At 50.4% G+C, this 26,996-nt stretch overlaps 2 protein-coding genes and 1 long non-coding RNA gene across 7 annotated transcripts; 2 read left to right on the top strand and 1 right to left on the bottom strand.

Annotated features, from left to right (window-relative positions):
* Positions 1 to 2,639: 2,639 nt before the first annotated feature.
* On the top strand, positions 2,640 to 16,438 carry SEPTIN3 (septin 3). Of its 4 annotated transcripts, none has more exons than XM_010410647.3 (10): positions 2,640 to 2,764; positions 8,031 to 8,222; positions 8,477 to 8,605; positions 9,348 to 9,429; positions 9,780 to 9,917; positions 10,283 to 10,400; positions 10,844 to 10,939; positions 11,775 to 11,874; positions 12,339 to 12,390; positions 13,593 to 16,438. In XM_010410647.3, exons 2-10 carry the CDS (start codon positions 8,060 to 8,062, stop codon positions 13,726 to 13,728), a joined length of 1,014 nt encoding a protein of 337 aa, XP_010408949.1. In that variant the 5' UTR covers positions 2,640 to 2,764; positions 8,031 to 8,059; the 3' UTR covers positions 13,729 to 16,438. The 4 variants fall into 4 exon arrangements, with proteins under 4 accessions (XP_010408949.1, XP_010408948.1, XP_010408946.1 ...); XM_010410646.3 differs by having other exon boundaries at positions 2,640 to 2,876; positions 11,778 to 11,874; XM_010410644.3 differs by having other exon boundaries at positions 2,640 to 2,876.
* Positions 10,935 to 16,958, bottom strand: LOC109146161. The gene is made up of 3 exons (XR_002048020.2): positions 16,697 to 16,958; positions 12,783 to 12,920; positions 10,935 to 12,471 (listed from the first exon to the last, which is right to left on the bottom strand). It is a non-coding gene; the product is annotated as an uncharacterized LOC109146161 (long non-coding RNA).
* Positions 16,959 to 17,066: 108 nt separating this feature from the next.
* WBP2NL (WBP2 N-terminal like) lies at positions 17,067 to 26,937 on the top strand. Of its 2 annotated transcripts, none has more exons than XM_039571547.1 (8): positions 17,067 to 17,174; positions 20,187 to 20,295; positions 20,843 to 20,978; positions 22,457 to 22,549; positions 23,339 to 23,557; positions 23,949 to 24,077; positions 24,418 to 24,494; positions 25,377 to 26,937. In XM_039571547.1, the coding sequence occupies exons 1-8, from the start codon at positions 17,116 to 17,118 to the stop codon at positions 25,422 to 25,424; spliced, it is 870 nt and encodes a 289-aa protein (XP_039427481.1). In that variant the 5' UTR covers positions 17,067 to 17,115; the 3' UTR covers positions 25,425 to 26,937. The 2 variants fall into 2 exon arrangements, with proteins under 2 accessions (XP_039427481.1, XP_039427480.1); XM_039571546.1 differs by having other exon boundaries at positions 17,101 to 17,198.
* The last annotated feature ends 59 nt before the right edge of the window (positions 26,938 to 26,996 follow it).

The following is a 26,996-nucleotide window of genomic DNA, read 5'->3' as shown; positions in this document are numbered from 1 at the left end:
GATGGTGATTCCTCTTCCACTTCCCTCAGCCCTGGACACCTGAAGGCATGCAATCATTGTCCCTGCCACACTGTGCTATGGGTGCCTGTCCCTTCTTCTCTGTGCTCCCACTTGCTCACCAAACCGTTCATATTCTCATCCCATCCCACCAAAACACCTGTCTCCTTTCCTCCTTGTTTACTGTGTTGCCCTTCAAAGTCTCTTACAGTGAGGAAGGTGTAGAGTGGCAAGCTGAATCCCTCTTGACCCTGAAAATGCCACAAAGCTGGCAAAATTAAGAAACAATCATAATAATGAAAATGAATATGCAAAAGAAAATCAGAATAAGGGAATGAAGCATCAACTTGGATGAACACCCAACAATTGACCATTGAACTCACGCAGTGGGATACAAATTGTTGCACTGGAACATGCCATTTGAGGAGGAAAAAAAAAAAAGAGAGGAAGGGAAAATATTTCAAAAATTCAAATTTTTTTTTTTTTTTTTAATCACACCTGTTGTCCTCGGAAGCAGGCAGCACAGGCCTGACCTGGCAGGTCTGCATCACTCCTCCACCTCCTGCCATGGGACCAGGGCAGGGGGTCATGTTGTGGAGCTGCCCATGCTGTGGGGCTGCTGGTGGCCGAGGTCAGGAAGCTGCTAGGCAGGGGCAGGAGTGGCCATGGCACCCAGCGTGGGAGCGAGCCATGCAGGCCACAAGGGCCCCATTGTCCCAGCTGGGGGCGGGCTGGCCGCACAGGGCTGGAGGTGGGGGCTCAAGCATGTGAATGACAGCAGCCCCAGGGAGCTCTGCGCCCCGAGACACCACAGCCCTGACAGCGGGGACAGCCTGGGCTCCCCGGCCCGCTGCCCTCGCACCTCTGCTTCCAGCGCACCGCCGACCGCCATGGAGGAGGACATCGCCCTTCACCGCAGCTGCCTGTCCGCCCCAGGCAGCCCCAGCCGCATCCCGGGCCCCCCACGGCGGCGGGACAGCCCCCTCGGTGTCCCTGCCTCCACGAAGCGGAGCTGCCTCTCGGTCACCCTGCGCCGGGCTGGCGGGGGTGGCGGGGGGCTCCCTTGGAGCGGCTGCGGGGCCCGGCCCCTGTCACCCCAATCCCTCCTCGGCCCCGGCCCGTGGCGGCCGAGGGGCCCCAGCGACACGGCAGCTCTGGCGGGGCCGAGGCCACCCCGGTGGCGAAGATGGGGGTGTCCTGCGCCCCACCACACTCCGGTGGGTCTCTGCTGACGGGATGGGCTGGGCAGAGGGAGGGAGGCACCAAGGGGTCCCTCGGCAATGACATGGAGCCCAGCATGGGGCAGGACCCTTCAGGAGAGGTAGGGTGATGAGAGTGAGGATGGGGGCTTCCTCCCCTTTGAGTGATTTCCTCTTGACCCACACCGGAATCATGGGTGGGCAACAGCTGGTGGCAGGAGAGCCCGTGTGTTTTTTGAGCCTGGCACTCAGCAGGGAGACAGGCAACGGTGGTCACCATGTCAGGAGATTCTGTGGGTGCTGGGATGCCTACCTCCCTGTCTGTCTGTCTGTCAGTCAGGAAACCAGCCTGTCCACTGCTCAGCCTGGCCCAGGTAACTGCTGACAATTATTTCTAAATGTTCCTGTAACCTGCAGTGGGTGCAGTTTTCTTTATGTCCCAGAGCACTGCAAAAAGTGGCACCCCAAACTCTTGCCAAGTCTGCCAGGCATCCCACAGCCTGTCCCCCACCCAGGGGCCTGCCTCGTGGTGGAGGGGCACATGGTGCTCCTGTCATCCCACTGCCTGGAGGGTCAGAGCATTCCCAGATGTCGGTGCCCCAGCACAGCATGACAGGGACACAGTGCCTCTTGGGGCCGGGGCTCACAAATGTAGTAGAAGGAAATGCAAAGCAGGGAAAGGGCATCCCCATCCAAGGATGCAAGCAGCCAGAGGCATCCACACGGCTCTCCAGGCACGGGCACATCCACAGGGCACATGGAGGTGCCTGCTAGAGCACACGGGGATGTGACCTGTGTACCCCAACATGGTCCAAGTGGAAGGACCTCCTCTCCCTGCTCGCCACACACAGGCACACACACGCGCATGTACATGCACGCACACATGTTTGTACACACAAGCGCATGCAGAGGGGACAGCACTGGCTCTGCCTCTACGCCTTGGGCTGACAGCCAGGAATCACGGTGTTGGAGGAGAAAAGGTTTCTCACACCTCCACAGGCAAAGCTGAAGGGCAAATCACTTTTGATGAACCAAAACATTCCCAATTTCCTCCCTCTGGGAAAGCAGAAGGAGATTTTGCAATCTGCTGATCCCAGGAATTACCTAGGGGCAAAGAGCACCCTTTGTCAGCCTCGCCGGAGCTAAGCTGTGAAGGGTTAAATATGCCCCTCCCTAAACAAGCAGAGGTGCTGAAAAGGCTGGGGAATTGGGAGGGAAAAGGGCAAGAAAATGCCTGTGGGGTGTGGGTGTGCAATGGGGGCCCCTCCAGGACATGGGGGCCCCATCGGCAGCGGCCCCTCCAACCCCGAGGCCATGCCCCCCCCCCGCAAGGCAGGGAGGCTGGCGGGGGCCTGGGATGGAGCCGGGGGCCTGGGATGGAGCCGGGGGCCTGGGATGGAGCCGGGGGAGGGTGCGCGGGGGGAGATTTTGCGGAGATGTTTAATATTCAGGTCACATGACGATGGCAGCAGGAGCAGCACCAGCATCCCCGCTCTGCTGAAATAGCCACTGGAGAAGGAAGGGAAGGAGAGAGGGGGGAGAAGAGGACACAGGGAAGAAAGACAAAGGTAAAAGCAAGTAGCCCACCGTGCTGCTTCATCAGCATCAGGCTAGAAAAGTGGGGGGAGACCCACCCCTTTGGGAGAGGATTCGGAGACAAAGGAAGCTTCATGTTCAAAGGTAGGATGCTCCGGGCTTGGCAGGGCTGGGCAACGCCAGAGGGACACCGCTGGGGCTTTTTGCGCAGGCATCCTCCGCCGTGCCCCCACATTGCCCAGCTCTGGGCACGGGGGAGGGATAACCCCGGAGGGCAGTGGGGGAAATCGGTCCTGGCTTTGTCTTTCCTCTGTTTTTTCCTTTTGGTGGCAGCAGTCTTGTATGAAGGAGAAGGAGCAGGGCTGGTTGTGGTGCTGATGGGGAGTAGCTAGTGCCAGGCACTGTTCTGAAAGAAAGGGATAATCCAGCTGGCCCAGGGCTGGGGAGTGCCCACAAAGTCCTCGGCACCTGGCTTGTCCCTTGCCAGTGACAGGCAGCGGGGATGTCCTGTGCTGCTCCCTGGGCATCTGCACAGGAGCCAGCAGGCATGCGGGCAGGGGCACAGGAAGCTGTGGTGGTGTGGGTACCCTGCTCCAGGGGTGCTCAGCATCCTCTCACCTTGCGATACAGCTGTGCCACCCAGGTGGTGAACTGGGACATGGGACAGGGATTGTACGGCTGGAGAGCAGCATCAAGGGCATGGCTGGGGCTATGGTGGCTGGGCTGGGGATGTGCCCAGCTCCTTCACCTCCAGCTTCTGCATCTCCAGAGAGGCTTCGGCACAGGCTGCCCTAGATTTCACTGCAGCCGGGCTCTTGCCCAAGCCCTTTGCAGAGTGTTGAGGGGATGAGAGGTTGCTGTTGGGAAGGCTGCGGCAGTCCAGAGGATTGGGATGATCTTCAAGCCAGGCAAAAAGATCTGGTAAGAAGAATGGTTCTGTTCTGTACCCTGAGGTCAGGCAGTGCATCCGGCAGGGCTCAGCCATTGCCCTGCGCAGCTGAAAGAAACGCCCTGGGGTCATGGGAACTGAGGAGGGAAGGGTATTTTTTCAGTGGAGAGATGCGCCGTCCAGCACCTCTGCAGCTCTGAAGGAAGGAGCAGGTCCTGATGCCGGTGAGCTCCAGGGAAGCTGTACTACTGAAGCAGCTGCTTGCTTTCTTTCCTAAGAACCTGGCATCACCCTTTGAGGGCCTGCTTCTGCCAGCCACCTTCAGGCTTTGAACCCATCCCTCCTCCCTGTTCCATGTCTACAGGGAGTGGGACTGTGGGTCCAGGACTGCATGAATGGAAGGGGCTGGGGTGAGATGTGTGTGAGGATCACTGCCTTGAGCTGCAGAGGGACAACCTTGTGCTGCACTGGAGGAGAACTGCAGTGAGGCCATCCATGTGTTATGTGGGGGTTAAATAGCTTTTCCTTGCTGGAAGCTGGGTTGTGGTGAGCACTGTTTGCAGCTCTCCCTCCCTCTTGCCACCCAGACAAAGGATGGGAAGGCAGGGGGAGGGGATGCGACTATATCTGGGTTATCCAGACATACTAGATGTTAGTTCCCACTACCTGAGCCCCTAAGGGACCAGCAGGGCCACCTCTGTCCCCACACAGCTCCTGTGAACGTCAGAGCATGAAGGGTGAGCTGCAGTAGTGGTGTCTGCTGCTGGCCACATATGTCGGCCCTGCAGGAAGAGGTTTTGGGGTGGATCAATGGGTGTCAGAAGCAGGAGCTAGCTGGGACCATGGGGACCTCTCTGGGCACTCATCGCTCTTCCGGTTCTGCCTGTCCCTGCCCCAAAAGCTGCACCTTTCCTTGGTCCAGAGTCACATGGAGCATCTCCTGTGAGCCAGACATTATCCCCTGACAGACCAGCCCAGCCCAGGCCACCTCCTACAGGATCTGGGCAGCAGTGGGGTATCACCAGCCACGGCCCTCTTAAATTAGCTTCTCTTAGCACACAGAACAAAGCAGCAGGGAAAAAGGCGGCCTTGCAAACAGCAGATGTACGTGGTTAACCTTGGCTACCCCTCTATTCATTATCAGCTGTACTGACTGTAGTGCCCTCTCGTGCATTCATTACAGGGGACAGCTGCAAGGGCTACAGGACATGGCCAGGACACAAAATGCCACCCCTGACCAGCCACTCAGTGCACTCAGGAGGCTTCCTAGCAGCATTAGCTTTAATGCACATAAAACAGAGCCACTCCCAGGAGAGCAGGCAGGCATGTTTCATGTCTCAGGGTGCCTCTTGCGGCTCTGGTCCTGGTTTTTCTCACCCTTAACTCCCTGGCAGGCTGTTCCTCAGCTGGCTCCTTGAATTCATCTGTGGGAGGCAAAAGGTGGAAGATCATGTGCAGAAAAATGGACCCGTGGGAAATTTCTGCAAAATGGGGGCTTCCCTGCCTGAGGCTGTATGGGAGGAACCCCACACAGAGAGGAAGGCAAGTGACCTAGAGGAGAACGGGAGGTGGCTTACCCTGACACCTTGAATGTCCTGATATAAAATCCAGGAAATATATTTAAGGAGACTTCTGGAGATCTTTTCTCCTGGTCTCAGGGTTTTTATAGCTGCCCAAGAACCTGAATCTGAAACATCTCACCAGTCACTCCAAGCTCCTGGCTCCAGCAGGGAAGCTTGCAAAGGAATGGTCATGTATTGTGATGTCCACAGCAGTTAGCAACATCTGCTGACTCTGGGCAAGGCTTTCCTTGGTGAGATTGAGGGATGAGCTATGAACCTCTTAGTGAACCTTGAGGCTGACAGCAAATTCCCTCCTTCCTCCTCCCTATGTAAGAACAAGGGTTGAAAGAATAAAGGAGACGGCAACAGATTCCTTGAGGACAAGCTACCACCCAGGCAGTGAAAGGGTCACAGCCCACATGGCCCATGTCCTGTACCCATCCCATGCAGCTGCTCAGCTGTGCTTCCTTCCCATCTTGACCTGTTTCTTTCCACCTTTGGGGTTTATTTTCCCCCGTTTACTGCAGTAGCCAAGTGCCTCACTGGGGCCACAGCCCCATGTCCCTAATTCCCTCATCATTCCCTGTTTGTTTCTCTCTTCTCCCACTCTTTGGGCTAGGTAGGACCCCAGCAGGGCTGTGCATATGGAGAATGCTGCAGCAGCATAAGGGACACAGCACAGCCACACAACCATGATGCGGGTGATGAGGGCAGCCTGGGAGAGGATGAGTGAAGGGCAGGGTGCAGGCGAACTGGCTGGCCTGGCCCCCTGTGCTGTACCAGAGAGATGGGCTTTCCTGGCTGGCACTAGCTATGATAAAACTGAAGAAAGACAACAGGAGCCTCAAGGGATGCTTCGTCAGCAGGAAAGGCACAGACTAGTTGTGATGGGTGTAAGAGAGGATTGCAGCTGAGAAGCACTTGGCTCGGCAGCATGCCTCCTCCAGCAGCTGCCCGGCAGCGTGAGGTGCTCCAAATTGCCAGTCTGACTCAAGCCAATGGTCCATCTTGTGCTCTGGTCCCCCCCAGGGTGCTGCTCACTGCTTCAGGAGAGGATGAGATAGCCCAGGGTGCCCTCGCTCGGTGGGAAGAGCAGGAGGGGGGCCATCCTCCCACTGACCTCTCCTGTGTGGGCATGGTGGAACAGAGGTGGTACAAGAGCTTCAGATGTTACCCACAGTGCTGTGCATGAGTGGCTCTGCCACCATCCTCTCATGCAGAGGAAAGATCCTTCTCCCAGTTTAATATAAAAGACTTCCCAAGCAGTGGAAAGGAGCTGAGTGGAGGCACCCTTCTCCCTGCCAAGGGTGGCCCTTCCACAAGGTCTTTCCTTAGCACATGATAGTGGAATATTACAGCTAATATAAAATGTAAAATCTTCACTGTGTAGAGCAGACCTTGTGTCAGCACCAGAGCTTTGATGTGGGAGTGCCAGGCAGCGTCCCCATTCAGCCATGGAGCCTGCTGCAGCCTAACCCTGTCCTTGAACAAAATCTCTCTGATCTCTTCCCAGCCTGTCGCTGCCTGTCTTGACTAAGCTGTCACAGGGACCCCAGATTGGTGGCATCAGTGTCTCTAGCCCAGTGACTTCTGAGTCATTTTCCTTGCAAAGAGGGGCATGTGTCACCCACCAAATGGCAGTCACCTCCCTGGCTGCTCATGTCCTTTTCTGCTGCCAGTGGATTCTGCTAAGTGGAGAGAAAACTCTGCCAAAATGATGGAAAGGGATAATTTAGTGTGAGATACTTGAACTGAAGTGGCATCCAAAACAAATGAAGTACTTACCAAGCAAAAATGCATTCTGTCTCTGTCCTGGAAAAATAACCCTCTAATGAGACAAAGCATGGGGGAGTAGAGTAATTAGAGTGGGAGAAACTCTAGTTTGCAGCTGGCTTGTATATGAAAGGTATTTGATTCCTATCCCCTTCATCTTCCTTCCCAGATTCATCCCTCATGCCTCCATTCCCCACCAATTAGGGCTTTTCTTCCATGCCCTGTCCTCTCCCAACCTCCCAGCGGGTGGGAGCTACTCATTAATGAGACAGAGACAAATGGGTGAGGCTTGCCCCAAGCAATATGTGCCATCACCCAAGAAAGGGTCAGGGAGGCTGGAAAGCCCTCAGGGCTTTCTTTTTACCCAATTGTTCTACATGGAAGAAGTGAGGAGGCAGAGATGACAAGAGAAGGATGCAGATAATTAATTTTGTGATCATGATGATTAGTTTTTCAGTATGACAACAACCATTGGTCTACAGGTGAGAGGCAAGCACAGAGATTATGGCCATGCTTTCACTTCCACCACTGCCTTCCTCTGAGGAGCTCAGCCTGTGCACCACAGCCAGTAATGCAGCCACCCCTGGCAAGGGCCAAGCTTGGAAGTCCTCATGGTACATCCCAAACTCTGTTTCAATGCCAGGACTTGACACATAATTTTTTTAAGTCTGTTCCATCGCAAATTTTATGGGGAACTTGGAGGGGCAAAGCACAAGGATCCTGTTGAGAACCCGGAGACAAAAACAAGGAGACACACATGGAGCTTTGGGCACCTGATTATCAGCCCAGCCAGCCTCGCTGCCCCTGCTCCTGCTGTTTGGAGGTAGCCATCAATACACTGCATTCTCAGTGAACCCCACTTCACCTCCGTGTCTGGAGTGGTACATAGAAGAGTGTGCTGGAAACTCTAGTAGATGTTCCTCCATGATGAGCCTTACCACTAAAATCTTGACATTCAGTTATCCTCAACACCCCTTGAAAAGGCTGCTCAAAGCTGCCCTCAGCCCCTGTGACAGGTCAGCAGGGAGGTTGTTGTTACACCTCAATGATTTTTCAATCTTTGCCCCCATGCAGGACCAGTGGAGAGCAAAAACGAAGCAGCCATGTCTGAGCTGGTCCCAGAGCCACGACAAAAACCAGTCGTGCCAATGAAACCCATGGGCATCAACGCCAGCTTGCTGGGCTACATCGGTATTGACACCATCATTGAGCAGATGCGCAAGAAAACCATGAAGACAGGTTTCGACTTCAACATCATGGTTGTAGGTAGGCAGAGACCAGCTGAGGAACTGGGAACCATGGCCAGGGACTGTCCCCTGAGGCCAGGTGGGAGAGTGAGCCCTGCAGGGAGGGTGTGAGGGAGCAGACAGCACTTGCTCTGAGGGAAAATAGAGCCTGCATAAGGCAAGGAGACACCTACAGCCCCTTCCCTTCCCCTGCCAGCCTTGCTCTGTTCCCTGGGCCCGCTGTCATCACCAGGCTGTGGCAGATGTCACAAGCTTCCTCTCTGCAATCCTCAGGTCAGAGCGGACTGGGAAAGTCAACATTGGTAAACACCCTCTTCAAATCCCAGGTGAGCCGCAAATCTTCAGGCTGGAACCGGGAGGAGAAGATCCCCAAGACAGTGGAGATCAAAGCCATTGGGCATGGTAAGAGCCAGGCTGCTGGGGTGGAAGCAATGCTGATGCTTCAGCACAGTCTTGCAGAAAATCCCAGCAGTCTACGCAAATAGTTCTTTGGTATTAGGCAGCCCTTTCTCCATTGGAAGCTAAAGGACAGTTTTAGATGGCCTCAGAGACAGATAAGGCTTTTCTTAAACATCAGTGCCCCTGATGCCACAGCCAAAAGTGAGGGGTAGAAAAATAGACAGATTTCATCACCTAAGACATTAGTCTGCACTTGTGGATTAAACCTTGCTGTAAGTCATTTTCACCTGCAGTTACATTTAATAATCTGTACAAATTGCATTGTTGCGTCCCATCCCAAGCCTGGTAGTGCACAGCTCCTTATGGCAAAGTATCAGCACAACTCCTACAGTGGTGCAGTGTAATGAGCATCATCTCAGATTCAGGATGATGCATTAGAGGGGAGGAGAAGTTGTGTTAAGGTAGTACTACCTCTGGGCTACAGACTGAGCACAAATCCATTTTCCTGTGGCAGAGTGGTATAAAGTGGCTTTCGTGTAGATGTTACCAAAATTTGGGGTCAGACATGCAAATGAGGGTCATAACTGTTGAGGCATGCATGACCCAGCCTGGTCTAAAACCCTAATGCTTTGCTGGGTAGGGATGATGGCAGAGCTCTCTTGTTCCCTTGTGGCACACAGAGACATGTTTCATGATAGAGCAGGTCCTTGGGGAGGAGAATGATTGTTTGCAATTTCTCACCCAGTCATTGAAGAAGGTGGTGTCAAAATGAAGCTGACAGTGATTGACACACCAGGATTTGGGGACCAGATCAACAATGAGAACTGGTAAGTTTTACAAGGCCAAGGCCTGAAGTTAAGATGGTATATGAGTGACTGTCATCTGCTTGGCCCGTGAAAGCATCTGGGATCCTATTACACTCCAGGGGCTGATAATGGGGCCGTGGGACTGTGAAACCATGTGTGTGCTTAGGGGTATGCACATATTACATGGTGAGTGCTTATTTCTGTGCCCAGTTACAGAAACTCTTAATCATCTGTGCTGATGGTGAGATGCTTGAGGTGGACTTTTTTTAATGCCTGAGACTGCTTTGTTGCTGTCAGAGCTGGGAACACTGTAGGCAGGAACATGAGGAGATTTGTACCTGTCTATTCATCTCTCTCTCCCACCTCAACAGCTGGGAGCCTATTGAGAAATACATCAACGAGCAATACGAAAAATTTTTGAAAGAGGAGGTGAATATTGCAAGGAAGAAACGAATTCCAGACACACGTGTGCACTGCTGCCTCTACTTCATCTCCCCTACGGGCCACTCGTATGTACACAGTCCCTCATCCTTCCTCCAGCCCTTGGTACCTCTGTGCCAGATACATACCCTACACTGCTGCATCTCAGACATGGATCCAGGGATCCTGCCAGCAGGGCTGGCCACTGTTTAGCTTAACTTTGGGTGCTGTGGGGCTTGAAAGGGTCTAGGATTACAAGAGCGGAAGAAATGCCACTGTGTTTTTTGGGAGTGGGCAGTATGGATGGGAAGAAGGAGATGAGAACATGGGGGCAGCAAGTAGGGTATATACAAGGGAAGGTTCACGGGTGCCCTGATGCTGGGACAGTCACTAGGATGAAAGGGGAGGAGGGTAAAAAGTGACCCCTTCCATGTTGTTCCTTCTTGGGCTGCAGCTTGCGGCCTCTGGACCTGGAGTTCATGAAACATCTCAGCAAGGTAGTGAACATCATCCCAGTTATTGCTAAGGCTGACACCATGACCTTGGAGGAAAAGACTGAATTCAAACAAAGAGTGAGTATCTCCTCTTCTGGATGGCATCCTTTCCTGCCCTGGCTTGGAGGCGGGAGAAATGAGTGGTATCCTTCTTCTTGGGATTGCAGTGCAGTCCCCAGGGTGTGCACAGAGTCCAGAGCTGGGTTGGTGGGTAAGTCCTAAAGATGCAGCTGTTTATATCTCTGAGGGCATCTGTTAGAGAAGGAAGAAATGTGTGTATCCCTGTGACATCCCGTGGTATGTTCTGTCACGGGAACTGGAGAGCCAGACAAGTAACCGAGGTTGGGAAGAAAGACTCATCATTGCTGCCCCGTGTCCTCGCTTTGCTGTGCACTTCCTTGGGACAATCCCTCCAGCTTCTGCCCACTGGAAGGATGTCCCAGATGTGTTTGCCTGGCCTTGCCAACTTCCTTCCCTTCAGGTTTGTGCTGCTTTGTGCTCCAAAATGTCTTTCTGCTTAGGTGCGCAAGGAACTAGAAGTAAATGGGATCGAGTTTTATCCCCAGAAAGAATTTGATGAGGACTTGGAGGATAAAACAGAGAACGACAAAATCAGGGTAGGAAACATTTTATTGTGGGAGGGGAAGGGGGTATGAGGAGGGCACCACATTTTGTTCTACACTTCAGCATCATTGCCCTCACACATAAGAAATAAACTGCTTTTTAATCTCCATTCCTGTGGTAATTGCAGTCTCTTTCCAGGCCCAGGGATATCTATAGAGTAAACCTATGAACATCTGCACAACCCTATGGATAGCAGAGTCTCCTGCACTCTGTGCTCTGGAAAGATAGTTTCTCCCTGTGCTTAGAGATATCTGGGTCCCCAATAGCCTCACCTCCTGTCCTACTTCCCAGGAAAGCTGCACCCCTACTCCTATTCTGGGTTTCCTCAGTACAATTTCAGCCACTAAACTTGTTGAATGTTCATGTGTCTTATGGGGAAGGATTATTTGAGTCCTCTCTTTCTATTGTGAAGAACTACAAATTTGGTGAGAAATACTCACCTCAAACTATCCATGTGAGCAGCTCTGGGCTGACAGACCCTCTGCTGGTTATGCTAAGGTACTTCTTCCCCTCGTCATCCCCCTCCTGAGGAATGCTGGAGATAGGTGCAGAAAAGCTCTGCCTCAGCTCCAGAGCCCTTGGCACTGCTGCAAGCTACCCACTAAGCTTGTTAGGGTGTAAGGACACCTGGAAAGCAAGGGTCCAGAATTCTAGGGATAGCACTGGTGGGTGAAAAGGACAGCCAGTGAAGTTTTGCCCTGGAGAATCTTTTCCCTCAGAGAAGGCCTTGTGTTTGTTGAGCTGAGAGGAGGAAAGGTAGATGGGGAACCGTGGTGGTGCTGCTCTCTGGAATAGGTTCAATGGATCTTTCCACGTGTCTCTCCCCAGCAGGAAAGCATGCCCTTTGCAGTAGTGGGCAGTGACAAGGAGTACCAAGTGAATGGCAAAAGAGTCCTGGGCAGGAAAACACCTTGGGGAATCATTGAAGGTAAAAAACTTCTTGCTTACAGGAGCTGAAAGTATGTCTGCAGATCACAGTAATAGACAAGGGTCCAGATAACCTTCCCATCCCATTTTTGACAAACTGTTTGAAACCAAGCAAAAGGAGAATTCTCAAATAGCTGTGCCAGAAGGGAACTGCCATGGTCAATATGGTGCCACTATCACCACCTGGCAGAAGGTGGAGCCACTCCGAACACCATGGTGTGTGAAGCTAAGCTCCCAAGGTTGCCTTGGTTTTCAAATGAAAATTCCTATGTGACTGATGAGCACCTCTTGGTGTCTCCTCAATGCTTGACAGCGTGGCGTTCAGACAACTGCCTGTCCTTTCTGAAGTATGCAAGCTCTACCCACTTGGAACCTGCCCCCATGGCAGTGACTTTCCCATGCTCTATAACCACAAAGGGGCTGTTGAAAAAAATCAAATGTAACGATTGCTTGCTTTCTTTTCAGTGGAAAACCTCAATCACTGTGAATTTGCCCTACTCCGAGATTTTGTCATCAGGTAAGGTCATGGTCATGCACCAATTTTCTCTTGATGAGCTGGGAGTCTTCCTGAGATCCACTCAGAGTGAAATAGCCCCTACTGAAAGGAAAATAAAGTCAATTTCAGGCAGTGAAAGTTTATGTGGTGTAGGGTTGGATTGAGTTAAGGGGTAGATACTCTAGTGCCTCTCTTAGTGACATGATCATTCTGTAAAGTAGGTGCTAGTTTTCATGTATGAGCTGGATGCCTGGAGAAAACTGGGATACTACCACCCCCATTAAGGTTGCAAAAATTCCCATTAAGGGAGTTAAAAAAAAAATCCAATTAAAGTTACAAAAATTTCTATTTGCTGCTGACAATAGGTCAGTGATAAAGAGGTCACTACCACATCCGAGATCAGGTTTCCTTACATGTTGGAGGATGTGCTGGAACATATGAGCTGGAAGTGAAAAGCTTTCATTGTCCTGTCTCATTTCTACTCTGTTTCATGAAGTTGCCTCAGTAAAGATTCTGTAGAAGAGCTGTAGATCCAGGGTCATCTCTCTTCCCTATAAAAATAACACAAAAAGAAAATAACAGAAACACAGTTCAAAACCAGAGCCCTGTGACTCATTCCACTTGTGGGTATGGTGCTACTGAGCCAGGTATAATGCTTTGACATCACCCTACTTCCTTCTTTTTGTTCTGTAATACCTTCTGCAGCAGAGGTGCTTTTCCAAAGTCTTTCAGTAAAACCATCCTGCCCAAATGATCTTCACAAAGCCTGTAACAATCCAAGTCCATAGGCTGTCTATGGAGGTCAGTGATGATGCTCACAGCTGTGTTCTGCAGCTTATGGTCTGCAGGGAACCTCATACACTGATGCTTCCTTGTCTCACCACTGTTTCAGATAAGTCCCGGTCTGCTCTGACACACCAGGATGGCCAGTGGCTGTGCCAGTGGCACAGGTGCAAGAGAGGCAGGGCACTGGCAAGCACAGCCAGGAATTTCAGCCCATGTCCTGCATCCTGCCTACGTCTTCTCAAATGCTGATGCTCCAGCTCTCAGTTGTGTATGATGGCACCCGTGCTATCCATGCAGAAAGAGGGGTACAATAATTAGCTAGACAGACTGAAAAAATCTTCCATTTATTTCAGGGAATAAAATTATCACCAGATAATACTTACTGTGCTGATATTGACTATCATATCCTCTTTCCCACCCCACTTTGTCCCCTGCAGGACCCACCTTCAGGACCTAAAAGAAGTGACCCACAACATCCACTATGAGACCTACAGGGCCAAACGGCTGAATGACAATGGAGGGCTGCCCCCCATGACTGTGGAGACAGAGGAGAACCATGAAAGTAACCTGTGAAACACCCTCCCCCTCCACGGTCACCCGGTGACTCTGGATAGACAACCCACCCCTGCTACCCCTGACTCTACCACGGGCCTGTCTCTGAAGCATGTGGCACATCCTCCGTGGGAGTGAGAGGATGCAAGTGTGAGTGCGTGCGGGCGTGCATGTGCCTACCTGTGTGCCGGAGAGGGACAAGAGCATCTCCCCATCCTTCCCAGAGTGTCCCTGTTCTTGGTTTGTTTTTTGCACAGTGGACTGTCCGTCAGCTTCCCTTCTCTCTTTTCTGTGTCTCAGCTGTGTATCTTGCCTGGGGGAAATAGTGTTGGGGGGGAAGGATTTCTAGGGGCATGGATTTTGGAGGGGGGAGGTGTGGGGCATGCTGTGGTCCTGTTTTTATCACTTGGAGACATGGCAAGGAGAGATTCTGGGAGAGATGGTGGAGTCGATGCATGCATGTTTCAAGAGATGTCAGCAGAGATTTCTCTTGGATCTTCCATGGGTGTAAAGGCAGCTGGTTGGTCTGAGGGCATGGTGGCCTGGCATTTTATCCCTTTTTCTTGCTGTGGCTTCCCAAGGGGAAACGGCAGCTTGGAACAGGATAGATGAAAGAAGACTGACATGTTTTGTGGTTCAGAGCAAGTGACTGGTGGGAGGAGACAGACTCCGTTCTTGGCCTGTAGCATCTATTTGAGAAGCATCAAAGTACTTGGGGAAAATAGATATATTTTCCAAAAGAAGCAAAACCCAGAGGAAAATAACATGTTCCTGCTGCAGAGGGTGCATTTGTCCTGCCCAGCACTAAGGTGAAAAGCCATGCTTGTATCACAGGCATTTGACTCTGTGCAGATCAGACCAAGCTGTGCTGGGGCCACCCCAACCCATGGGGTCACCCCATCCCCTGGCTGCAATCCCCCATTGCAGTGGTCTCTCTCCACCAGCACTGAACAGGTCCTGGCCAAACCTTCCCCCCACAACTTGGCCCCTCTGCTGTGGGAGCACAGGGAAGACAATGCCACAGGGGGTCCCTGCTGGGACCTCCCCCAGGGACAGCTCCACTTGGCATAGGGCCTTGAGGATCTCGGAGAAGTGCAAAGAGCTATGGATTGAGAAGCACCGGGCCAGGGTGTCTCCCCTGATGGTGGGGGCACAAGAGGTACTGAGGAGGTATACCAAGATACCTCTTCCTCACCCTCCTCCTTGAAATGGCTGCATTTGCTACTGCAGCAGTGCTGTTCCTCTGCCCTCTTACTGTCCCGTGTCCTCCTCCACTCCTGTGCTTTTGTCCTCATTCCCTTTTAGCCCTCCATAGCCTTCTTCCTTCCTTTCTTTCCCTACCTAACTTTCTCTGTTCTTCACCCTTTAAGTCTCTCCTTCATTTCTCCAAGTACTTGAATATTCCTCTTCTCCAGGCTGTTTCCTCCCTGTCCCAAGTTCTCATACCTTCTTAACAATGTGCTTTTGTGTCCTGTTGAGAAGCTGTCATTTTGCCTTTCCCTGGAGGGGATGGGGAGGGAAGGTAAAGACCCAGGAGCAGAAAGAGGCACAGCTTTACTGAAGACTACATGTTTGTGTCTAGCTGGTGTGTCAGCTGTTTTCTGGACATCCCTGGATGAGGTTGAAAGTGTCAGGGCTGCGTGGGCAGAAGGAAGGAGGGGAGAAGACCAGAAACACTGAGTTTGGCAGTGTCTGCATGTCACATGGCTGGCAGGGGTTGTTCCCACCAGGACACTTTAAACACACATGTGGAATGCTATGGCCTGGCATGGCAGCACTGCGAGTAAGGGGAAGTGCGGGGGGTTTGGATGGGGTGGAAAGGCTGGCATGGGAGGGAGGAAGAGGGAATAGCAAATGAGCAGCAGAGGAGGATTCAAGTCAAACTTGATGTTGGCTGTATGGGGGCCAGGGGTGGGAATAGGGTTCTCCAAGCCTTAGCAAAACTGTCAAGAGCATATGTCCATCTGCTGGCTTTCTCTGGTGCTGTAACTGCAAAGCAAAGTTCTCTTCACTCTCACTGCCACCTGTCTACACAAATCAGCCATTCTCAGCACTACTAGGATGTGAGGGCCATCCCAGCCCTTCCCAGTCCTTTCACCACCCACGTTCACAGCCCCTGCTGTTCCTGTATGCAGTGTGTGCGTATCGCCTTGCCCCCCCTTCCCCCGGCACCAGGCCTCCTCAGTCCTGCAGGGAACAAGAGCCTTGTCACTGGTGCCAGCAGCCACACCATGGACCCTGCAGAAACCATCCTGCCACGCTGCCACCCACCCTGCCACACAACTGGCCCTCCTCAGCCCAAGGACATCAAACCTCATCAGAGACACCACCAGGGCTCTGCTTCTTCACAGCACTGAAACACGAAGCCACGTTCCATTGTCTTCACCCTGGGCTGCAGAATGGTAATCTTTATGACTTTTGGGCCCAGCCAAGGGTTATGACGGAGAGAGACAATGCTGCCCTGCTTAAAGAAAGCAAAGCAGACCCATGCAACAGAAGAGAGACTTTCCTTTGCCTGTAATGTGGATTTCAAGGACAAAGCTGTGTGTTTTGCCCTGTAGGTTTAGGAATTTTTATTTGTTTGTAATAACTTGATTTTTATGCCCTGCTCTGTAATTTCTTGTTGGATCATAGACTACTTCTAAAGGATCCGTAAAAGCTTGCTGAGAAAAGCTCAGGTACTCCTCACTGCCATCTGCTCATGCCAATAGCCTACCAACATCCTGTGTGTCTACAAGGAAGTGTACAAATGGCAAATCCAAAAAAATCCCACGTGGCATAACAACGGGAGATGCTGTTGGGAAGAAGTCTCTGTAAATGGATAAGCTGGGAAAAGCCTGAATCGTGCGCCACCAGCTGAGTTCCAGGATGAGCAGAGCAAGTCAGCTGTTCCCCCGAGATATCCCGAGTAATACTGCAGAGGGGAAGAGTCTAGACCTTACATCAGACCTGCCCACTCAGCGCATTCGGAGGCTCACAAACTGCTCACCAGATAAGCCGTTCGCCAGAACAACTTTGCTAAGCACGGCAAATCCTGGACAACTTCCACTGAGGCAACCACGGCAGCGAACAGGCGTGGTTGCACCGAGCAGAGAGAGCCACAGGAGCGAGCAGGGCTGCGTGTAGGCACCAGTGTCTGTGGTTCGTTGAGCGGCCCGGCGCGGGGCGGGCGTGGGGCGCGGAGCCGGGCGGGGCCGCCACTTGTAGCGTTCCCGCCGCCACCGGCGCCATTAAACCGACCCAGCGCCGCCTCACTTCCGCCTCGCTCCTTCTCACTTCCGCCCCGCGCGCGCCGCCGGCCGGGAACGCCGCGGGGGGCGGGGCCTGCCGGGATGCGTCATCGGGCGGGGCCGCGCGGTATGACGTCACTGCCGCCGCCGGGTCAGGGGCGGGGCCGGCGGGGCAAAGATGGCGCTGAACAGGAACCACTCGCAGGAGGGTGGTGTCGTCATCCCCAATGCCGAGAGGTACCGCGGGGGTCGCGGGGCCGGGTGGGTCCTCCTCGGCCCTTGTCCCCTCAGCAGGGCCCGGATGGCGGGGCCCGGTGGTGGGAGGCTGCCGCTGGGGCAACTCCCGTTTCCTGCCCGGCGGCGCGGGCCCGGCTCGGCCTGGGGTCTGCGTTATTAAAGCGCTGCCTGGCAGGGTGGGGACGGGCTGGGGCGGGCAGTGGGAGAAGGCCTGGCTGGGGTCCGTAGAGCTGCCCCGTCTTCACTGTGGAAGCTCGGCGGTCCTTAAAGCCGCTCCGGCGGGCGTCCTGGGTGAAGGCTGAGGCTGCCATCGCTTGTAAAAGTCAAGGAATTGGGGTTTTTTTAAGGTTACTTAGTAACGTCGGAGAGGCAGAGACTACTTAAGGTAGGAGTCTTGGTCACTTGAATTCGTAAGTAAGGAACTTGAATTCAAAGTTTCTCTGCCCGGAGAAGTGCCTATCCATGGAAGCACAGGCGGCTGCTTGACGCCTGCTCTCGCCCCGAGTGGGGATTGACAAACCGGCTTAACAGACTTGGGCTTCAGTTTGGTTGTGTTTGGATGCTCCCAGCATCCTGGCAAGAGAAATCCTAGAAACCCGAGGCCCAGTAAAGGATCGAAGTAAAAGGATCAAAGGAGTTGGTTTGGGGCTGGTGATCAGTAGGAAAATTACACTCCAAAAATATGCTCCATGTTGTGTTGAGTTTGGAGTAGGAGCTGACTCCTAATACTTCAGTCAGGAAAGTCCTCTGACATGTTGAGTTCATGCTGGTTTAAAGGAGGTTTCTCTACCCTTTGAATCCTGGGCTGCATCAAAAGTAGCATGGGCAGCAGGTCAAGGAAGGTGGTTCTGCCTCTGTATTCTACTCTGGTGTGACCTCACCTTGAGTGCTGCATCCAGCTCTGGGGTCCCCAACATAAGAAGGATGTGAAACTGTTGGAGCAACTCCAGAGGAGGCCACAAAGTTGGTAAGAGGAATGAAGCACTTTCTCTGTGAAGACAAGCTGACAATATTGGGGCTGTTCAGCCTCAAGATGAGAAGGTTGTGTGGAGGCCTCATTGCAGCCTTCCAGTATCTGAATGGGACCTACAGGGAAGGCACAGGGGGACTCTTCATCAGGAGCTGCAGTGCTAGGATAGGGAGTAATGGGTACAAGCTGAAAGAAGGGAAATTTAGGCTAGACATTAGGAAGAAATTCTTTACTGTGAGGGTGGTGAGGCACTGGAACAGGTTGCCCAGACGAGCTGTGGATGCCCCAGCCGTGGCAGTGTTCAAAGCCAGGTTGGATAATGCTTTGAGCAAACTGGTCTAGTGGAAGGTGGCCATGGCCATGGCAGGGAGGTTGGGACTAAGTAATGTTTAAGATCCTTTCCAACCCCTAACATTGTGTGGTTTTATGATCTCAAGCCATTCTTTGAGGTGCTGCTCAGTCACAGGTGAGGGCAGTGTGGTTCCACAGGCTGCGCAGCCTCCTATGACAGCCCTGGACAGGCATGCAGGTGCAGACCGGTTCAGCAGCCTAATTACTCTCCGTGGTGGTGGCTGCATGTTACTTGCTTGTGTGAGTAGCTGCAAAGCAGTAAACATTACAATGACTACACAGAAATTCTTCCCAGTGAGGCAAAATGACGTGAAATGCTGCTACAGCACATGATTGAGGGAGTGTTCTGGTAAGATTAGAGCTGTCAAAAAGTTGGTTTTATGTAGCTTAGAATAAATGTTTCCTCCTTGCATTTTGGAAATGGAAAGAGCTCTGCTGTCTCCTAAGTCTGTCCCTTCCAGCCAGTCTGAGAATCTGCATCTGGCTCAGCTATGAAGTAATGTCCCAGTAGAATTTCTTGGTCAGGTTGTTTTTTTCTCATCAAAGCTAGACTTTTCAATACCTTCATTCTCAGGTAGCTGCGTTTTTCAGATACATCTGCAATGTTCTTCTTTTCCCTAAAGAGCAAAGAACCTCAAACTGTAGGGCATTTGCTTGTTTTTCCATATGGTGGCCCTGCAGATTCCTCCCTTCCCCAAAGAATTGCAGTTTCCTGACTTTATTTGACTTCTGCAGTATGCTGAGCACAGTACATAAGGGTTATTTTAAATCCAGCCTGTTCAGGCTCATGTTGGTTTAGGGTTTTGTCACTTTGTTTTCCATGCTCTTGAACCATAAAGCACCTCGGGGTCTTTTGCCACTGTAACACGCTGAAGGTTTATCACCCCCAAAGTTCTTTTGTTTATTCTGCAGATTTTCTTACTATGTGGTACGTTTAGATCTGCACCATAGACTCAGTGACATGCTTTCCCAAGATGACTCTCTTTTTTTCTGAAAATACATTTAGTTTTTCACGCACCTCCATACCCTTGACCCTGCAGTGTTCACAGTTCTCATCTGGCTTTGTGTCTGCTAATGTTCCCATAGATATCCAACAATAATATCCTTATTGCTGACATCACTGACTCATTGTTTCATTCCTTAGCACCGTTCTGTTTATTACAAAAACTTAAGTAAGTCATGTGAGGCAGGGTCAGCAGTGAGGGTTTCAGTGCAGCCACCTCCTCAGTTTGCACAGTGGGTGTGGTCTTAACAGCAGTGCTATTTTCCAGTGCAGTGGACTTGATTTGAGCAGGGACTGGGAGGGAGGATTGCTCTAAGATTACACCTTGGCTTCAAGGGGATGGTTTCTGACACCTCAGCCCTTTCTGTGCCCTGATCTTTGGGCTGAGGGTCTTTCTGTGCAGAGTGGAATTCCTCAGTCTGACAACTTTGGAGACAGAAAACCTCCTGTTGTTTAAAGGTGCCCTTTGTGAAGGAGGAGCAGGGCTTGTTTCAGATGAGAGGATGAATTCTTCCACTCTGCATGAATCATCCCTCTCTATTCAAAGTCAAAATGGCAGGGCCCACAGCAGGACTTTGGGATAATATTTAGAGTTTTGCTGTGCTATTCCCCTCCCTGTGTGATAGGGGTATATGTTGGAGCTGTTACTGAGTTTGTCTCTCCAACCTGTCTTGATTTCCTCCTGCAGTGTTCTCAAACAGTGTAAAGATGTGGAACTCTCCTTCAGTGACGTGACAGGCAAGCCCGAAATCTTCAAAGGCACCAAGAAAGGAATGCTGTATCTCACCCCTTACAGGGTAAGTCTGATGCCAGCAGGGCTGCTTCTTTCTCAAGGGATCTTGTAAACTTTAAACCAGAAACCTAGTTGATGATAGAGGAAGGGATTTTTGTTGTGGAAGGAACCACTGACAGCCCTAGGTAGGAGAAGGAAACGTGGAAATGGGATAGTTCATACTTATGTCAGAATCCCATTTACCTACAAAGGCACATGCAGTCCTGGAAGTCACTGTCTAGAGAATATATTTCATATAATGTGTCGGTCAATAATACTTTCATTGCAAACTCTCATAGCTTATCCTTAAAAAGCAGAACAGTAAAGCTCTGTAAACATGCAGGTGTGTTTTAAGTGGTTTATTATTTTGGAATGTACGTGCTTCAAGTGAGTGAGCCATGTGCTGTCAAAGCTGTTGGGGATCCCCAGTATTAAAGCTGTGAAATAACTCAATGCATACTCATACTAGAGGTTAAGTTATCCTCTTTTTGGATGCTGATACAATGAGAACTCCACAATCACTCTCTTTATTGAATTCAAGTAATTCAGAAGCATCCCCTCCTGTCTTGCAGATGATCTTTGTGTCCAAGGGCAAGGATCCTATGCTGTCTTTCATGATGCCATTTTATTTGGTGAAAGGATGCTCGATTGAGCAGCCTGTTTTCTCTGCCAATTACATCAAAGGACAGATCCAAGCGGAGGCCGGAGGTATGTGCCTGTGCTTTGTAGATTGAACTCTTGCCAAGTATCACAAGGTGCTTTTTGCTGAACACCAGACAGGCAGCTTATGTGCACAGGAAAGGCAGAGTAGCTGGGGTGGTATAGCTGGTGTGTCCACACTGAGGTAACTCCATCTCCTGCACTTCACGCCACTGCTGCTGTGTTACTTTCTGCCCCCAGGCCAGGAGCTGACTTGTCCAGGATGACTTCTGTTTAATTCTTCTGTCTTGCTGGGTGTTGTCAAGTTCACTCAGTTTTTGAATGAGCTTGTTTTTCTCCTTTCTTTGACCTGGAAGGGTGGGTAAATGACCAAGTCACCATCAATGCTATTGATAGAATTAGAATAAGCAAGCACTTTTGGTTTTGAAAAGTCAGCAGCCACTTGGGTATGGTTTATATGGATCTGTGAGTCTGCTGTCCATCATTGATTTAGCTTTGATCCCAATTTGATTATGAAGCTGTGGTAAGACTTAAGAGTGGTGTTCATGACCAAACATGGAGGGGAATTGCAAAAGAGAAATCGGGATTGGAAACATGGCTTCTGGTTCAAATTTCTTCCCTCTTCAGCCCTGGAATTAGTTGATGTGCGTTTTTATGGCATCTGGAGGGTCTATGCGTTTTGCTTTCTGTTTGTAACAATGTTTTAAAATGACTGGGTCCTCTGGGGATTGTGGATCAGCCGCAATCTTGGGCTGAAGTCATACTAACACAGTGGTTTTACAAAGGTGAATCTCCAAAGGAATGACTTTATCCATGATGGACTCTTTTGTTATATTTCTGTACTTTATTTCTGCTTTATCCCCAAGAGACTATCTCTCTTTATACTAATTTAATTGTTAGACAAGGAAGATAAATCTTATATTTAAATGACATGTATTTTTAACACCAAAATCCAAAGCACCTCCCCCCAAAAACCAGCAAAACCCAAAAAGTAGGCACAACATCGCCTACTTGATTGGTTTCTTTTAAAAATTGCTATTATACTTCAGCATTTAATAATCTCTCTCAGCTCCTGTGTGTCAGTGAGATTAAAGATGTTGCATTTGATTTAAATCCTAGCTTGAGTTGCAGATGCTGATCTGTAGTTCACTGAGGACATCAATAAAACTTCATCTGAGGGCTTTCAGTTAAAATCCTCAGTGAAACAAATGTTCAGTCTTTACACTGTTCATTATTAGGTTCCATTAAAGCTTTCAGGAAAGAGCAAAACAGGATTGTATCTAGAGTAGGCTGCTTCTATATGACTATAACTTTTAAAGTGTAAAAAAATAAATTCCTGATCCTCTTGAGATACTATTTTGGGGGATGTCTGATAGCAGTGCCATGACTCTTTCTCCCTGATAATAGGATGCAAAATAGTTTTGAAATAAAGAAGAAAAAAAATAATTGAAGTATAAACAATTTTGCTGTCTTGGCTGGTACTGAGGAGGCTAATAGTCTGCTTCCATTCTAATTCTTTCTTCTAGGTGGCTGGGAAGGTCAGGGGACATTTAAACTGACTTTCAACAGTGGAGGAGCCATTGAGTTTGGACAGCTGATGTTTAAAGCTGCTTCTAGTGGTAAGGGATTTTCAGATCCTGTGGTTCCCCCATGGTTGGCTGAGCTAGTAAGCAAGTGTGCTTGTTCTGAACTTCGTGGGAAGAGAGGTACCCTATGCCCTCTTCCACAGCAAAGTATTTATTCTCTTTCCAGGGGAACTTTTGGTTTCCCTTCCAATCCTTTTTCTTTATTTCATCTTAATGCTTTGTGCAGTCAGAATACTCTGGGGTTTGAGCTTCTGAGGTGAACCACCTTTTTCTACAGAACCTTATTTCTCCTGGAAAAAGGTTGAAATATGTGATGGTGAAAAATTGCTTTGCTTATCTACCCTCAGCTCAGTTCTATTGTAGTGTAGTAAGATGGGAGAAGTTAATGTGCACATTAGGAGAGGGGAAAAATAGGTTTTAAAAAATAATTTCTTTTTAAAATTTTCAAAGGGAGGAACAAGTACCTTTTTTTTCTGATAAAGTTTCCTTTTTAAAGAAATTTGCATTTTAAAATATATTTTTTTTCAGAAAGAAAGTTTAAAAAGAAAGGAAAAAACACTGTACTGTACTTGCTTTAGAGTGGTCTTTTCTTCAAGCAGTGGGAGCTCTGTGGTGGGACTGGGACCTGCGAGGTTGTATTTTTGCAGCTGCTTTTCTTTAGCACCCTGTGACTAATGCTTTTCAAGCACAGAGCTATGCCAGGACTGTACAGTGAATCTAGATAAAGGGAAACAGTGCTGCATTAACAGGACTATTTTCATTCTGTTCTGTACATTTAGTTTTAAGAAAAGATGTCTGGCTTACTAAACATGTGTTCCTTAGCTTCCAGTGGCGTTCCTCTGCAGAACCCTGGCTATGGATACACCCCTGTTCCTGGAGGATATGCACCCCCCCCGCCTGCCCCCAGGGGCTATTCACCTGTGCCGGGAGGCTACGCTGCCCCTCCGCCACCGAACGGACCATATCCCTATGCACCACCTCCAGTGAATGCCTATGGACCTGCTCCACAGCCCATGGGATACCCATACGCCCAGACTCCAGGTTTGGAAGTTGTGTAGTGATGACTGGCTCTGATATTAACTGTGAAGAAATGACAGTGGTACGATGAGGGTTACTGTTGTTTTGTCTCCAGCAAGGATCCTTGTCCTTGAAAACTCTGTCACATGCTGTTGATCACACCCATGTGTTGCTATAGTTCTAGCTACGTGAAAATGTGGTTTGCAAATTGTGCTTGGTAGAGAATTATTGCCTGCTGACATGACAGGCATTAGCAAATTATCAGATCCCTGCTGTCTGCATCCCTGCCAAGCCTGGGGAGCTTCCCTTACCACTGCTCTTGTCCACAGCTAATGTGCTGTCGGGCCTGTGAGCTCTCTCCCCTCTGTCCCATGATCCGTGGTCCAAAGCATCAGCCTGGTGTTGTCTTTTTCAGGTATTTACCCACCACTTCCAAACATGAACCCCATGTACATGCCACCTCCACCGCCCTACTCCGGGGCACCTTCTGCGGGACCCTCAGCCCCCTCAGCTCCCCCAGCCTGGGTGAGCCCAGGGATGCCAGGTAAATGGGACTGGGTGGTTGCCAGGGACTGGGTGGTTGCCAGGGTCTGGGTGCAAAAGGGTGCCTGGGGACTTGGTTTAAGGGTGGCATGGGCACAGCATGGGGTGGAGAAGCTGTTGTTGCAAGAGCTCCACGTCTTCTGTAGGGAGCTGCTCAGCCCTGCACTGCACAGCTTGCCAGCTTTCCTGAGCTGCTCTGAATTCTAAGCTGGCTTGCTGCAGTTCCTGTCAGCTCCTTGGGCCTTTGTTGCCTCCTTGGAAGAGCACTGGCTGGGGAGAAGGCTCTGGGGCTGGGGCCATTGCCTCAGAATTTAAGGTGGCTTCTTTTCCTTCCTTTCCAGGAGGCAGTAAGGCCATGGAAGCTGCTTCCAGTGCATATTACAACCCTGCCAACCCACACAACGTGTACATGCCCATGGTGAGTACCATGCCTGGTCTTCATGTGCCTACTCCCTCCTCTGTCACTAGAGATGGTGCTTTGCATTCCTAGCAAAGTCTAGTGTACCTCCATGTTGAACATGCACAGAAAGTATGCATTTTTCTGGGAGGGAGGCATGGATGTTGATCCCATGAAGAAGGCTGGTTAAATTTTCAGTCAGGAAAGCAGGAAGGCCTTAAGATTGATGCAGTAACAGCCCTTTACTACCTGTCTTACTCCTAAAGGCATAACAGACTTGCATGGGCACAAAGGAAACACAGAGCTCTCTGCATTCATTGGGCCTGAAAATGAGGAGAGTTAAAGAACAGGTTGAGAGCATGTGGGTTTCTGTTTTGCTTTCTTTCTGGGCTGCATGGAGACAGGGACATCTCTTACTGTTCAGTCAGTGGCAGCCAGTAGGTTGTGTGTAGCCTCCATCTGGTACATGACAGTCTGGCTGTGCCCTTGACTGCCTTGCTTGGCTCTGGCAGGCTGGAGACTGATGGAACAGCAAAGCTGGCCCTCAGCCCAGGGTTTGCTGTCTGCTGGGTCAGAGCTATGAGCTTCAACAGGGACAAAGCCCTGGAAGGGAAGGGAGGATGGCTGTTAAAACAGATTAAATGGCCCATTTGCAGTAGACCATTTGTTACCTGGTTTTGAGGGGACTTTTCCTAGAAACGTTGTGGAGGCAGCATGTATCATGGAGCATAACTGATACTGGAGAGGAGTGGTGTGATGAAATAACAGCTTAAACCATAGCACTTGGTTCTGTCTGTAGCTCACTGCAGGGCACTCATTTCTGGTGAGCCAAGCCTGGGAATGCCTGGAAAGAGCTGGTCATAAAACAAGCATGGTTGTTGACTCTACTGTATCTCCTTCCAGGATCAGCCGCCTCCTTATGCACCTCCTGAGGATAAGAAGAACAACTAACAGAAGGAAATTGCAGCCAGTCTCCCACATTCTCTCTCCCTGAAGACAATTTGGCTGTTAGTACCCCTCAAGTTAGCATATCTCTAGATCTCTGTTTCTCTACAATAGATATAGCGCTGGGCAGCTGAGCACCTGCCCTCCTTAAACATTTAAGTCAGTGGCAATACAAGGCAGGACAACAGCACTTTCCTACTTACTTGCTTTATCTCATGGGGTTGAAGGACTAACCTTTTGCCCTGCCATTGGCTTGAGGAGAGAGATGGACTTCTTATTAAACCGTATCACATGACTAATCTAGGACTAAAATGTGAAGGCTCTGGGATCTTGTTGGAGTAAAACAACTTGGAATGCCAAACTTTTGACTTCTGAAGCACTGTCCAGGAGGAAAGGTGTAGAGAGCCATGGGGTTCCCTGCATGGATCCTCGGGTGCCCTAGAAAGGTGTTAAACTTCCTTAAGTTCCAGCACAATTCAGTGTGAGATGGGACTTTGGAAATCTGGTATTGTGCTGGAAGTGTGTGGCTCCTGGACTAACAGTTGAGGGGTGATGACCTTGAGAAGTGCATTTTAAGAAATGCCGAAGCATTTGGCTACGAAAGAGGGAAGGGGATGGGCCCCAATCAGCCTGTCTTTGTAGCCATTGGATAGAGAAGCAAACAAAGGTGTGCCTCAGGGCAGTGAGCTCATAGACTGGCAGGCCTGAGGATCCGTCTTCCTTTCCCTGTCCGAGCAGGCCCCATCTCTGCGCAATGATCCTGTGTCAAGCAGCCGTTCTTCAAACATAATGGAGTCAAGTGCTGCACAGGAGGCTGCCTGTCTTGGAGCAAAATATGTTACATTAGGAAGATGACCTGGCACTAGCCTTTTCAGGAGACAAGTCCTGCAGCCCTGGCTCCCTCTTGCTGAGCAAACTTGCGCTGTGTGCTACCTCCCCGGGGAAAACTGGCCTTCATCTTTTCCGTCAGCTGCTGGAGCCAGGCCGTGTGTGCCCACATCTGAACAATGTGGGCAGTTTAATCCCAGTTGGTTGCTCACAGGTGCAGTGCCCTCGGCTGGGAACTGCTGTCTGGGTAGGAGTTACTGATGCTTGGTTCTCTTGCAGAGACTCTGTCTGCTCAGCCACAACCTATCCTTTTTCCTTAGGACATAGTGCCGTTAAACCTGCTCTGAAAAGAGTCTCTAGTCTGGTGGAGACCCTTGTGATCCTTTACATATAGGGTGATTGTACTTCTTCCTACAGCCTCCCTACCTTCACAAGAAGGGGGAAGGAGTGTTTTCCCTCTTACTTCCCTGTATGGCAGGGCTCTCCTGCAAGTCAGGTTTGCACAACTTAAAAGTATGAATTCCTAAAGCAGTTCCATGGGGGGAGGAAGTAAGTTTCCTATCTATAAATACTTTTTCTGAGTTAGAGATATTCTAACAACTCTGTATTTAAAAAAAAAAAATCAACCATGAATGTTTGTAACTTTTTGAATTGCACTTTAATACAGGAGTGTTGATACCTTTATCTGCCAGTTCACTGTTGTGTCTGTGTTGTGTTGACCTTAATTCTTGCATACTGCACAGAAGGCTG

The sequence above is a fragment of the Corvus cornix genome, chromosome 1A, assembly GCF_000738735.6.
Source record: "Corvus cornix cornix isolate S_Up_H32 chromosome 1A, ASM73873v5, whole genome shotgun sequence".
Classification (NCBI taxonomy): domain Eukaryota; kingdom Metazoa; phylum Chordata; class Aves; order Passeriformes; family Corvidae; genus Corvus; species Corvus cornix.
Note: the sequence above shows the minus strand (reverse complement) of the source record. Positions and strands in the feature narration are given on the sequence as shown.